The following is a 14,312-nucleotide window of genomic DNA, read 5'->3' as shown; positions in this document are numbered from 1 at the left end:
CCATGATCTGCCAGTAGGTCGGTCATGGTCCGTAACTGGTCGTTGTGAGTCTTCAGAATAGTCTTCGTCACCTCCCTGTCCTCCAAAACATGCTGTGTTCAAACAGTAGTTATATATGAGGCGTCAAAAACCCAATGTTGAAGTCTAAATGAGGAAAAAGAAAACCTCAGGAAATATGTAATATTTACCTCCTGAACCGTGTTCAAAACTGTCAACATCTTCTCCTCTAGTGATCTCCCCCCATCGTCCGCCCCTTTAGCCACCACGCTGATAAGTATGGAAAAAAAAATTAATGGCAATCCTGTAACAGGGGCACGAGGCCCTAACTTGAAACACTTACGTTAAATCTGAAAGTCTTTACTTATACCTTGCTAGAGAGACGTCGACGTCCGTGGCGTCCCCCTCTTTGTTGAGTAGAGTACTCTTATCCTTCATGGAGTTGATTTGCTGCTCATCCAAAGTCAGGAACTTCATTTCCTGTGACTTTGTTACAAGGACTTTACAAACGAAAACGAGGCACGGAATTTGCGTTTATATTTTGGTTAGTAACACCATGTTGGGTCATAGTGGAACCCATTGGGTATAGGGAGGCCCAATATGTAGAGAACCAACATCAATGCCCGGTTACATCCCAACCTGCTTCTTTTATGCTCAGAATCCAAACGTAACTTAAATCCCTTAGGAAAATAACACATATCAAATATCAAAGACTAGATGGGCTTTAAGAATGACGCCATTTTTTTTTATTATCAAAAGTAACAGGAAATTAGCTTATCGAGACCACAAAAATTGTGACTAGACGTTTGGGGAGATAGAAACCTACTACACCTTACCTCCATGTCTAATCGATGGTTTCGTTCGATTTGACCGGCATGGTCTAAGGAGTTAGGGTAATGATGATAATAGGATGCGTTAGGATGAACTAGGGTGAGTGTTAATTCTTTATCTGTTAGGGAAATAGTATTTATGAACATATAAAAATTTGCCTAACAAATTTTGAATTTCCAAAACTTGTTTAAGTGTTAGAAATATGAATAATGTTTTATTACGATAATAATAAAAAATATTCAACAGTTATAAATATCTGGATGGATTATAAAATACTGTATATCAAATACTTAAAGGATATAAAACCTATATTAATTAAACATAACATATTCATAGCATAACTCGGTATTATACCGTTTTAGTGAATAACTTCTTATTTATTTAAAAGTTGTTTACATGAATATAACAGAAACAGTATTCACTTTTTCAAATTTAAATTCAGACAAAATGTCCAAATACAAATTATGTAGGCAAAGAATCACTTAAACGCGAAAAGCAAATTTTATAAAGCGGTTACATTCAAAACGTAGTTGCCCATTTGGTGGTTCAAAACGTGCGACAAATAGTTATCAAAATATCTTTTCACCGACTATTTTCTACTATCTAGTTCTGTTGCAATGGAAAACTCAATTCCAATTCAAACCGAAATGACCAACATCGTCACAAACCTTCCGCGGAAGCTTCGTTTTGTTATTTTCAATGAGGGTTATCATTAGAATCCGCGATAACTCCGCCTAAAAGAAATACATCAACCAATTGAGTCGTTGGATGTGACCGTGAGCAGTGTAGGGTCTTTAGGATTGACCCACTTCTGATTTCTGAAAAGATGGCTATGTGACCCTCATCCCCTTCACCACGCCTCCTCCCAGAGATGCACGTTATTAACGAAATGGGGATTCCATCACGTCTTCATAACTTATCGCTTAAACCCCAAAGATAACCTTTCAATCTGAGGTGATGCCACCCGTCTTCCTGAAGCAGAATAAGGCCAGCAATGATGACTTGTTATTCATGTTACTTATCCTCGTCGAAACCCTATTAGTTATTAAGTTTAATTTTTTAATCTACATTAACTCCGTACACTGTAACGATTGTCACTTAATAACTAGGAAAGCCTTGTGCCACTCAAATTTAAACTTTTAACATCAGACTTTGCTTCAACCGGGAACAAAATTAAACCCTAAAATGAGTCGGAGACACAATCTTAAGCAATGACAATAAAAATGGTTAAATAAGAACCGAAAGGAAATAAACTAATGGAACAATGAACTTCGCCGAAGTCATGTAAAGTAAGTTTAACGGAATAAATACAGCCTAAAGGAGAAAAACAACGTTCTCCGCAACAGAATCCATGTTGAAACTGAGGTACATATAATAACTTGGAATTTTGAGCTTCGTCATTCTCGTGAATACTAAAAGACAAAAGTAGTGAAAAGCACACAAAAGGGACATCACAAACCAGACACAACGAAAGCCATCCTTCCTGCCTACATGAACATCTGGTTGTAGAGGCTCAACCTTTGCTTCAGCTCAGCGTTTTCTTTCTCCAGCATCATTACATGCTCTGTGGCTGACAACCTTGCTATGCGGTGTGCCTCCACAAGGGCCTCCTTGTATCGAAGAACAACTTGAAAATTGAAGTAAAAAATTTTCACCTCCGCCTCCTCAAGGAGTCTCTCCAACGTGATGAAGGCGGCATCCTGCCTTGCTAGTCCCTCGTCAAGCGACAACCACCCCGAAACGAAAAAGTGTATCCCCTTCGCGGTGCTTTGCAAAGAAACCCCAAACCCATGATACTTCTTTCCTTTGCTGCGGAAGACATCACGCATGAAAAACACTGGCGGTCCAATTTCAAGTCGAGCACAAACCCGTAACAAAAGTTGCTCCATGTCTTCCATTATGACGAACGCCTTGGGGTCAAACTCCGGCACCATATCTAGGAACAGTTTTGCACAACACATAGCATCCAGGTCAAGACCGAGGGTTACCATACACAAAATAAATAAATAAAGAAACCATTAACACAAGCTACACGCACCTGGCTTCTGAGGCAGCAAGTCCGTCCCGGCAGTCACAGATCCGCTGCTGTCGTCTCCGGTAACGCTGCCAGAGTCTCCGACGGACATAGCTCCAAAGCTTAGCGCCAAATCTTGAGGCTCCGGGACAGTATCTTCACCAACTGGGTGTTGTCTTGGCAAACTCAGCCACTCCTCCGCCTCGCGCCTTACCATGAAGCCTTTTAACTGACTCCCCTTGAAGCCATAGACTTGTTGATTGCATTCTTCCCAAGAGGTGTAAATGCCTGGCTTTCGTCCTCTCCGAACGACGTAGTAACGGAACCGACCAGAATCCATCTACGCAGCACCTTAAATGGGTTTCTTTTCAGACAGAACCAAAGTGAAACGAAATGACTTATAAAGGAAGCTTACTGAAGTTCACAGCATACTGAACCGTCAAACTACCACCGGTCCAACCATTCATTATCATACTACCTGCATTCATTTTCCTTCAATGTATTTAATTTGTTGGCACTTAAACTTCTTCGATTATAGTGGGTTACAACATTTAATAACTCATGCCGTCCAATCATTCGTGTCCACGTGTCTTAATCGATGTCACCTGTAAAATATTAGCAATAATGTCGGTGTCTTTTACTAAAAACTATTACGTGATAATACATAACTACAATAAAGATATGGCTTTTTATTATGTTACCTGTATACAATTTAAAATAAAAATATCTTTTTCGTGAATCATGTCAAAAAAAAAGTTTTTGATAACAAATTCATTTATTAATAACGATATTTTAAATTTTAATTATTAAAAATAGAAAAAAATTACATAAAATCAAAATATGAAGATAATTACTTAAATTATACTAGTTAAGTAGTTGATAATTAACTGAAAATTAAATTTTCTCATTCGTAATGAATAACTTTAATACTTACTTGCTTTCTAAATACCACTTGACGTAAAAAACTATATAATCTACACATCGATATACTCTGTTAGTAATTACTTCTACATTGGTATTTGTGACAGTAATTAAACAATTCATTTATGCCAAATGGAGTCTCTTTCGTTATTTCTTATTATTTCTTAACTACGTTGGTTCTACTAAAATGAACACAGTTACCATTTTTGTACAATAATATATGTAGATTCATGTTTTTAAAAATAAGTTAATGTTTAACAATATAAACGTTAAAAACATCATATATAAAAATAATACCCAACCTATAATTCAAGATGTTACTGAATTCTCAAATTATTTAATATACAAAAACAATGTTAGATTATTTTCTAAGTCTTAAAAATTAAATTTATTTATTCATGTAAATCAATTTAATTAATTATAACTTAATCTTAACACTAACAAAATTATTTAACGTTGATTTAGGTTAAATCTGTATATTAATTATTATTTAAATTTCGGAATATAAGTGTTGTGACCACGATCTTTGGGATTGGTCTATTATTTGATGAGAGTGTCAGTTCTTACAAGTGGATGTTAGAAAATCTGCTTGAGGTGATGTGCAAGAAGAAACCGTCTGTGGTTGTGTAAATGAAAGCAATTTGGGTCATGCCTTGGGCCTATGGTTGTTTTTTTCTTATGAACATTGATGATTGAAGTTCTTTGTGAACTTTTAATATTAAATTATGGATAATTTATGATGTGAAATTGTGAAATTTTGAATTTTATTAAGGTAGAAATCATTGAATTTATGTATTCAAAGTTATATACAGATTTTTTAATTATTTTATTTAATATTTAATTAAACCGGTTGAAATCCGGTTAAACTCCAGGCGAACCAATAAACCATTGAACCAGTGATCTCACTGGTTTATTGATCGATCCGGTTCTCACAACCGTAATGTAAACTATAAATTGCAAAATGTAACTTGCAAAACCTACTAACTCTAAAACATAACTCCTAAATCGTACACCGTCAAAGTTTAACCATGTTTGTCCAACTCTCTTCCATAAACCATTTCTCATCAAACCTAAACTCCAACCGTATCTCTACTTAGTTTACTAATTTATAGCTTTTGAAAAGTAAATAACTTGAGTGCATGCGAAGGTAGAATAATTCGATCTTAGTAATCAAGATAACGTAGCTGCACAAATAACATATTTGCGAAAAACGTATTGGCATGATGATTCCACTTGGTGAAGACACTGTACCGGAGGCTCAAGATTTGGCGTTAAGCTTCGGAGATCTGACCATCGGAGAGCATGGCAGAGTTACGGGAGACGGGAGCAGCGGATTTGTTCCCGCCGGATCGGACTTTCTGCCTCATGAGCCAGGTGCGTATATGTTGTGTTTCTGGTTTGTTTATTTATTTATTTTGTGTAAGGTAACCATCGGTCTTGACGTCGACGTTATGTGTTTTGCAAATCTGGTCGTAGATATGGTTCCGAAGTTTGACCCAAAGGCGTTCGTCATAATGGAAGACATGGAGGAACTGCTGTTACGGGTATGTGCTCGGCTTCAAGTTGGTCCTCCAGTCTTTTTCTTGCGTGATGCCTTCCGCAGCGAAGGAAAGAAGTATCACGGGTTTGGGGTTCACCTGCAAAGCACCGCGAATGGGATCAACTTCTTCGTTTCTGGGAGGTTGTCCACTGACGAGCGACTGGCAAGGCAGGATGCCACCTTCATCACTTTGGAGAGGCTCCTGGAGGAGTCGGATGTGAATATATTTGACTTCAACTTCCAAGTAGTTCTGCGATACAAGGAGGAGGTTGCTGACGCACACCACGTGGCAAGGTTGTCAGTGATAGAACATGTAACGATGCTGGAGAAAGAGAACGCTGAGCTGAAGCAAATGTTGAGACTGTACAACCAGATGTTCATGTAAGCAGGTAGGCTGGCTTTTGTTGTGTCCAATTAGTAACCAGATGTTCATGGCGAATATTATAAATGTTTGAACGCAGCATGTTGGGTTAAATTTGTCCTTCATCACATATTCACTTTTTGTCTATTATAACCTAATAACTTATATCTAACTGCAACAACTCCAAGCATACATGAATTTAGCGAATGGTAAACTAAATCCAATTCAACAATATGACCGCGTTCTGTCTCATCAGTTTCTAGCTCAGTCATATCCGTCACTTCCATGAGCTACAGTCCGGGACGACACTGATGGACGGAGCAGTTGCTGCCAGTGACGGTAGAGGCGTGCAACGGAGACTGGGCCATCAGTTCTGAACGGCACCAACGCAGGTTCCAGGTCAACTGGAGGCGTGGGGATCGTATGTTCGGCAGCCTAGGAGGATGGCTTTTTGGGGGTACGATGACCATTCGTTTAAGAAAGGGAAAGGAATGAAAATTAGGCTTAGGGATTACATGGTTTTATAACTGACTGTAACCTAATTGGTTTCAACTTTTAAAATAGAAAGATTTCAAATTTAATAAATTACCTATGAAATAAGTTTAATTTCAATTAAACCCCATTATATACATTGTACAATAAGACTATTGCCTCCTGGTACTTTCCCATAAAAAATATCTATACACAAAAAACAAAAATAATTCATAAATAAAGTCGGTGTCCCTCATTGTCCTTCATAAAAGAGTGGACACAAAAGTATAAAAAATTGTCTCGATTTCAATATGTTCAGTGTCCATGTCTTTGCTTCCAAACACTTTTTAAATACGTGCATTCCATCTCTCTGTGTGCTGTTTCCGAAAACAAACGCTACCTAGCAGAACAGGCTATACCTCACAAACCTCTTTTCATGCAGGAACATAACATAAATTATTAAATAAAGATATAACTACTTAATATCATTAATTCTTATAGTTACTAATAAATTCCTCATGAAAAACTTATTTACTTTTTTCAACAAAAAATTAAATTATTTAATTATTTATTGTTTCGATAATTAATGTAATTTATTTATTCAATATAAATATAATTAATTATTATAATTATCAATAAGTAACTTTAAATTTAATTTAATTAATTTTTTTTTCTTTATGAACATATTTTTTTTATAATACTGAATATAAGCCATTAATATAAATTTTTTATTAATTAGTGATATACCTTTTTAAAATAATTATTTGTTATAATTATTAATAAGTTAAACATGAATAAATTTTTCACTTTCTTCAATAGATAATTAAATTAATTAATCCTGTCTATCGTTTAAAATAATAAAATAAATTATTAATTAAGTATACACATAATTAGTGTTTATAATTATTAATAAAATACTTGAAACTTAATTATTTCACATAAGAATTTCAATCCCATTATTTTTTCTTACTAAGGTCCATTGGTTCTGTTGGGGTAATGTAACCTCCATATATTTCCCCAAGCCAATTATAATATCCATGGGGTTTTTGTCACTTCCCACAACCCACCAAAAATCCACCCTCCAAGGCCCAGCGGACCAATAACACAACTCCACCAGCTTATTATTTAATGGGCCAGCTCATTCAATAAAAATTATTATTAATTACACCAGCTATATTAACGTTAACTATATGGAAAATTCTACTGTGCTGAAGTGAATATTCTTCCGCAGCTGCTGATGAAATGTGGGGTGTCTCTGGTTGAAACGCGTGTCTAGAGAGAAGGACTGGCATTCTGGAAGTGGTTGTTGATGATGCCAAGAAAGGTGATGGTGGGTCCCGCAGTTGGCAGAGGCTGTGCCAAGGATTTACTGATGATAATCAATGTAGTTAACGTTAATATAGTTGGTGTAATTAATAATAATTTTTATTGAATGAGCTGGCCCATTAAATAATAAGCTGGTGGAGTTGTGTTATTGGTCCGCTGGGCCTTGGAAGGTGGATTTTTGGTGGGTTGTGGGAAGTGACAAAAATCCCATGAATATTATAATTGGCTTGGGGAAATATATGGAGGTTACATTACCCCAACAGAACCAATGGACCTTAGTAAGAAAAAATAATGGGATTAAAATTCTTATGTGAAATAATTAAGTTTCAAGTATTTTATTAATAATTATAAACACTAATTATGTGTATACTTAATTAATAATTTATTTTATTATTTTAAACGATAGACAGGATTAATTAATTTAATTATCTATTGAAGAAAGTGAAAAATTTATTCATGTTTAACTTATTAATAATTATAACAAATAATTATTTTAAAAAGGTATATCTCTAATTAATAAAAAATTTATATTAATGGCTTATATTCAGTATTATAAAAAAATATGTTCATAAAGAAAAAAAAATTAATTAAATTAAATTTAAATTTACTTATTGATAATTATAATAATTAATTATATTTATATTGAATAAATAAATTACATTAATTATCGAAACAATAAATAATTAAATAATTTAATTTTTTGTTGAAAAAAGTAAATAAGTTTTTCATGAGGAATTTATTAGTAACTATAAGAATTAATGATATTAAGTAGTTATATCTTTATTTAATAATTTATGTTATGTTCCTACATGAAAAGAGGTTTGTGAGGTATAGCCTGTTCTGCTAGATAGCGTTTGTTTTCGGAAACAGCACACAGAGAGATGGAATACACGTATTTAAAAAGTGTTTGGAAGCAAAGACATGGACACTGAACATATTGAAACCGAGACAATTTTTTATACTTTTGTGTCCACTCTTTTATGAAGGACAATGAGGGACACCGACTTTATTTATGAATTATTTTTGTTTTTTGTGTATAGATATTTTTTATGGGAAAGTACCAGGAGGCAATAGTCTTATTGTACAATGTATACAATGGGGTTTAATTGAAATTAAACTTATTTCATAGGTAATTTATTAAATTTGAAATCTTTCTATTTTAAAAGTTGAAACCAATTAGGTTACAGTCAGTTATAAAACCATGTAATCCCTAAGCCTAATTTTCATTCCTTTCCCTTTCTTAAACGAATGGTCATCGTACCCCCAAAAAGCCATCCTCCTAGGCTGCCGAACATACGATCCCCACGCCTCCAGTTGACCTGGAACCTGCGTTGGTGCCGTTCAGAACTGATGGCCCAGTCTCCGTTGCACGCCTCTACCGTCACTGGCAGCAACTGCTCCGTCCATCAGTGTCGTCCCGGACTGTAGCTCATGGAAGTGACGGATATGACTGAGCTAGAAACTGATGAGACAGAACGCGGTCATATTGTTGAATTGGATTTAGTTTACCATTCGCTAAATTCATGTATGCTTGGAGTTGTTGCAGTTAGATATAAGTTATTAGGTTATAATAGACAAAAAGTGAATATGTGATGAAGGACAAATTTAACCCAACATGCTGCGTTCAAACATTTATAATATTCGCCACGAACATCTGGTTACTAATTGGACACAACAAAAGCCAGCCTACCTGCTTACATGAACATCTGGTTGTACAGTCTCAACCTTTGCTTCGTTACATGTTCTATCACTGACAACCTTGCCACGTGGTGTGCGTCAGCAACCTCCTCCTTGTATCGCAGAACTACTTGGAAGTTGAAGTCAAATATATTCACATCCGACTCCTCCAGGAGCCTCTCTAAAGTGATGAAGGTGGCATCCTGCCTTGCCAGTCGCTCGTCAGTGGACAACCTCCCAGAAACGAAGAAGTTGATCCCCTTCGCGGTGCTTTGCAGGTGAACCCCAAACCCGTGATACTTCTTTCCTTTGCTGCGGAAGGCATCACGCAAGAAAAAGACTGGAGGACCAACTTGAAGCCGAGCACATACCCGTAACAGCAGTTCCTCCATGTCTTCCATTTTGACGAACGCCTTCGGGTCAAACTTCGGAACCATATCTACGACCAGATTTGCAAAACACATAACGTCGACGTCAAGACCGATGGTTACCTTACACAAAATAAATAAATAAACAAACCAAAAACACAACATATATGCACCTGGCTCATGAGGCAGAAAGTCCGATCCGGCGGGAACAGATCCGCTGCTCCCGTCTCCCGTAACTCTGCCATGCTCTCCGATGGTCAGATCTCCGAAGCTTAACGCCAAATCTTGAGCCTCCGGTACAGTGTCTTCACCAAGTGGAATCATCATGCCAATACGTTTTTCGCAAAGATGTTATTTGTGCAGCTACATTATCTTGATTACTAAGATCGAATTATTCTACCTTCGCATGCACTCAAGTTACTTACTTTTCAAAAGCTATAAATTAGTAAACTAAGTAGAGATACGGTTGGAGTTTAGGTTTGATGAGAAATGGTTTATGGAAGAGAGTTGGACAAACATGGTTAAACTTTGACGGTGTACGATTTAGGAGTTATGTTTTAGAGTTAGTAGGTTTTGCAAGTTACATTTTGCAATTTATAGTTTACATTACGGTTGTGAGAACCGGACCGGTTAATAAACCAGTGAGATCACTGGTTCAATGGTTTATTGGTTCGCCTGGAGTTTAACCGGATTTCAACCGGTTTAATTAAATATTAAATAAAATAATTAAAAAATCTTTATATAACTTTGAATACATAAATTCAATGATTTCTACCTTAATAAAATTCAAAATTTCACAATTTCACATCATAAATTATCCATAATTTAATATTAAAAGTTCACAAAGAACTTCAATCATCAATGTTCATAAGAAAAAAACAACCATAGGCCCAAGGCATGACCCAAATTGCTTTCATTTACACAACCACAGACGATTTCTTCTTGCACATCACCTCAAGCAGATTTTCTAACATCCACTTGTAAGAACTGACACTCTCATCAAATAATAGACCAATCCCAAAGATCGTGGTCACAACACTTATATTCCGAAATTTAAATAATAATTAATATACAGATTTAACCTAAATCAACGTTAAATAATTTTGTTAGTGTTAAGATTAAGTTATAATTAATTAAATTGATTAACATGAATAAATAAATTTAATTTTTAAGACTTAGAAAATAATCTAACATTGTTTTTGTATATTAAATAATTTGAGAATTCAGTAACATCTTGAATTATAGGTTGGGTATTATTTTTATATATGATGTTTTTAACGTTTATATTGTTAAACATTAACTTATTTTTAAAAACATGAATCTACATATATTATTGTACAAAAATGGTAACTGTGTTCATTTTAGTAGAACCAACGTAGTTAAGAAATAATAAGAAATAACGAAAGAGACTCCATTTGGCATAAATGAATTGTTTAATTACTGTCACAAATACCAATGTAGAAGTAATTACTAACAGAGTATATCGATGTGTAGATTATATGGTTTTTTACGTCAAGTGGTATTTAGAAAGCAAGTAAGTATTAAAGTTATTCATTACGAATGAGAAAATTTAATTTTCAGTTAATTATCAACTACTTAACTAGTATAATTTAAGTAATTATCTTCATATTTTGATTTTATGTAATTTTTTTCTATTTTTAATAATTAAAATTTAAAATATCGTTATTAATAAATGAATTTGTTATCAAAAACTTTTTTTTTTGACATGATTCACGAAAAAGATATTTTTATTTTAAATTGTATACATGTAACATAATAAAAAGCCATATCTTTATTGTAGTTATGTATTATCACGTAATAGTTTTTAGTAAAAGACACCGACATTATTGCTAATATTTTACAGGTGACATCGATTAAGACACGTGGACACGAATGATTGGACGGCATGAGTTATTAAATGTTGTAACCCACTATAATCAAAGAAGTTTAAGTGCCAACAAATTAAATACATTGAAGGAAAATGAATGCAGGTAGTATGATAATGAATGGTTGGACCGGTGGTAGTTTGACGGTTCAGTATGTTGTGAACTTCAGTAAGCTTCCTTTATAAGTCATTTCGTTTCACTTTGGTTCTGTCTGAAAAGAAACCCATTTAAGGTGCTGCGTAGATGGATTCTGGTCGGTTTCGTTACTACGTCGTTCGGAGAGGACGAAAGCCTGGCATTTACACCTCTTGGGAAGAATGCAATCAACAAGTTTATGGCTTCAAGGGGAGTCAGTTAAAAGGCTTCATGGTAAGGCGCGAGGTGGAGGAGTGGCTGAGTTTGCCAAGACAACACCCAGTTGGTGAAGATACTGTCCCGGAGCCTCAAGATTTGGCGCTAAGCTTTGGAGCTATGTCCGTCGGAGACTCTGGCAGCGTTACCGGAGACGACAGCAGCGGATCTGTGACCGCCGGGATGGACTTGCTGCCTCAGAAGCCAGGTGCGTGTAGCTTGTGTTAATGGTTTCTTTATTTATTTATTTTGTGTATGGTAACCCTCGGTCTTGACCTGGATGCTATGTGTTGTGCAAAACTGTTCCTAGATATGGTGCCGGAGTTTGACCCCAAGGCGTTCGTCATAATGGAAGACATGGAGCAACTTTTGTTACGGGTTTGTGCTCGACTTGAAGTTGGACCGCCAGTGTTTTTCATGCGTGATGTCTTCCACAGCGAAGGAAAGAAGTATCATGGGTTTGGGGTTTCTTTGCAAAGCACCGCGAAGGGGATACACTTTTTCGTTTCGGGGCAGTTGTCGCTTGACGAGGGACTGGCAAGGCAGGATGCCGCCTTCATCACTTTGGAGAGACTCCTTGAGGAGGCGGAGGTAAAAATTTTTTACTTCAATTTTCAAGTTGTTCTTCGATACAAGGAGGCCCTTGCGGAGGCACACCGCATAGCAAGGTTATCAGCCACAGAGCATGTAATGATGCTGGAGAAAGAGAACGCTGAGCTGAAGCAAAGGTTGAGCCTCTACAACCAGATGTTCATGTAGGCAGGAAGGATGGCTTTCGTTGTGCCTGGTTTGTGATGTCCCTTTTGTGTGCTTTTCACTACTTTTGTCTTTTAGTATTCACGAGAATGACGAAGCTCAAAATTCCAAGTTATTATATGTACCTCAGTTTCAACATGGATTCTATTGCGGAGAACGTTGTTTTTCTCCTTTAGGCTGTATTTATTCCGTTAAACTTACTTTACATGACGTCGACGAGGTTCATTGTTCCATTAGTTTATTTCCTTTCGGTTCTTATTTAATGGTTTTTATTGTCATTGCTTAAGATTGTGTCTCCGACTCATTTTAGGGTTTAATTTTGTTCCCAGTTGAAGCAAAGTCTGATGTTAAAAGTTTAAATTTGAGTGGCACAAGGCTTTCCTAGTTATTAAGTGACAACCGTTACAGTGTACGGATTTAATGTAGATTAAAAAATTAAACTTAATAACTAATAAGGTTTCGACGAGGATAAGTAACATGAATAACAAGTCATCGTTGCTGGCCTTATTCTGCTTCAGCAAGACGGGTGGAATCCCCATTTCGTTAATAACGTGCATCTCTGGGAGGAGGCGTGGTGAAGGGGATGAGGGTCACATAGCCATCTTTTCAGAAATCAGAAGTGGGTCAATCCTAAAGACCCTACACTGCTCACGGTCACATCCAACGACTCAATTGGTTGATGTATTTCTTTTAGGCGGAGTTATCGCGGATTCTAATGATAACCCTCATTGAAAATAACAAAACAAAGCTTCCGCGGAAGGTTTGTGACGATGTTGGTCATTTCGGTTTGAATTGGAATTGAGTTTTCCATTGCAACAGAACTAGATAGTAGAAAATAGTCGGTGAAAAGATATTTCGATAACTATTTGTCGCACGTTTTGAACCACCAAATGGGCAACTACGTTTTGAATGTAACCGCTTTATAAAATTTGCTTTTTGCGTTTAAGTGATTCTTTGCCTACATAATTTGTATTTGGACATTTTGTCTGAATTTAAATTTGAAAAAGTTAATACTGTTTCTGTTATATTCATGTAAACAACTTTTAAATAAATAAGAAGTTATTCACTAAAACGGTATAATACCGAGTTATGCTATGAATATGTTATGTTTAATTAATATAGGTTTTATATCCTTTAAGTATTTGATATACAGTATTTTATAATCCATCCAGATATTTATAACTGTTGAATATTTTTTATTATTATCGTAATAAAACATTATTCATATTTCTAACACTTAAACAAGTTTTGGAAATTCAAAATTTGTTAGGCAAATTTTTATATGTTCATAAATACTATTTCCCTAACAGATAAAGAATTAACACTCACCCTAGTTCATCCTAACGCATCCTATTATCATCATTACCCTAACTCCTTAGACCATGCCGGTCAAATCAAACGAAACCATCGATTAGACATGGAGGTAAGGTGTAGCAGGTTTCTATCTCCCCAAACGTCTAGTCACAATTTTTGTGGTCTCGATAAGCTAATTTCCTGTTACTTTTGATAATAAAAAAAATGGCGTCATTCTTAAAGCCCATCTAGTCTTTGATATTTGGTATGTGTTATTTTCCTGAGGGATTTAAGTTACGTTTGGATTCCGAGCATAAAAGAAGCAGGTTGGGACGTAACCGGGCATTGATGTTGGTTCTCTACATATTGGGCCTCCCTATACCCAATGGGTTCCACTATGACCCAACATGGTGTTACTAACCAAAATATAAACGCAAATTCCGTGCCTCGTTTTCGTTTGTAAAGTCCTTGTAACAAAGTCACAGGAAATGAAGTTCCTGACTTTGGATGAGCAGCAAAT

The 14,312-nt window shown here is 35.7% G+C and overlaps 4 protein-coding genes across 4 annotated transcripts; 2 read left to right on the top strand and 2 right to left on the bottom strand.

The window, feature by feature from the left end:
* Positions 1-2,315: 2,315 nt before the first annotated feature.
* Positions 2,316-3,182, bottom strand: LOC107612125 (uncharacterized). The gene is made up of 2 exons (XM_016313949.3): positions 2,867-3,182; positions 2,316-2,764 (listed from the first exon to the last, which is right to left on the bottom strand). Exons 1-2 carry the CDS (start codon positions 3,180-3,182, stop codon positions 2,316-2,318), a joined length of 765 nt encoding a protein of 254 aa, XP_016169435.1.
* Positions 3,183-4,983: 1,801 nt separating this feature from the next.
* On the top strand, positions 4,984-5,688 carry LOC148547207 (uncharacterized). Its single transcript, XM_088495332.1, has 2 exons — positions 4,984-5,137; positions 5,240-5,688. Exons 1-2 carry the CDS (start codon positions 4,984-4,986, stop codon positions 5,686-5,688), a joined length of 603 nt encoding a protein of 200 aa, XP_088351458.1.
* Positions 5,689-9,155: 3,467 nt separating this feature from the next.
* On the bottom strand, positions 9,156-9,833 carry LOC148547206 (uncharacterized). Its single transcript, XM_088495331.1, has 2 exons — positions 9,680-9,833; positions 9,156-9,577 (listed from the first exon to the last, which is right to left on the bottom strand). The coding sequence occupies exons 1-2, from the start codon at positions 9,831-9,833 to the stop codon at positions 9,156-9,158; spliced, it is 576 nt and encodes a 191-aa protein (XP_088351457.1).
* Positions 9,834-11,635: 1,802 nt separating this feature from the next.
* On the top strand, positions 11,636-12,502 carry LOC107612238 (uncharacterized). Its single transcript, XM_016314039.3, has 2 exons — positions 11,636-11,951; positions 12,054-12,502. Exons 1-2 carry the CDS (start codon positions 11,636-11,638, stop codon positions 12,500-12,502), a joined length of 765 nt encoding a protein of 254 aa, XP_016169525.1.
* Positions 12,503-14,312: the final 1,810 nt, after the last annotated feature.

The sequence above is a fragment of the Arachis ipaensis genome, chromosome B8 (assembly GCF_059453495.1).
Source record: "Arachis ipaensis isolate K30076 ecotype BB chromosome B8, ASM5945349v1, whole genome shotgun sequence".
NCBI lineage: Eukaryota > Viridiplantae > Streptophyta > Magnoliopsida > Fabales > Fabaceae > Arachis > Arachis ipaensis.
Note: the sequence above shows the minus strand (reverse complement) of the source record. Positions and strands in the feature narration are given on the sequence as shown.

Excerpts from the sequence above, each read along its gene's own strand:
- LOC107612125 (XM_016313949.3), bottom strand. The coding sequence starts at position 3,182 with ATGGATTCTGGTCGGTTCCGTTACTACGTCGTTCGGAGAGGACGAAAG. Across the intron at positions 2,765-2,866 it reads CTTGCTGCCTCAGAAGCCAG|ATATGGTGCCGGAGTTTGAC; the intron begins GTGCGTGTAGCT and ends AACTGTTCCTAG.
- LOC148547207 (XM_088495332.1), top strand. The coding sequence starts at position 4,984 with ATGATGATTCCACTTGGTGAAGACACTGTACCGGAGGCTCAAGATTTG. Across the intron at positions 5,138-5,239 it reads CTTTCTGCCTCATGAGCCAG|ATATGGTTCCGAAGTTTGAC; the intron begins GTGCGTATATGT and ends ATCTGGTCGTAG.
- LOC148547206 (XM_088495331.1), bottom strand. The coding sequence starts at position 9,833 with ATGATGATTCCACTTGGTGAAGACACTGTACCGGAGGCTCAAGATTTG. Across the intron at positions 9,578-9,679 it reads CTTTCTGCCTCATGAGCCAG|ATATGGTTCCGAAGTTTGAC; the intron begins GTGCATATATGT and ends ATCTGGTCGTAG.
- LOC107612238 (XM_016314039.3), top strand. The coding sequence starts at position 11,636 with ATGGATTCTGGTCGGTTTCGTTACTACGTCGTTCGGAGAGGACGAAAG. Across the intron at positions 11,952-12,053 it reads CTTGCTGCCTCAGAAGCCAG|ATATGGTGCCGGAGTTTGAC; the intron begins GTGCGTGTAGCT and ends AACTGTTCCTAG.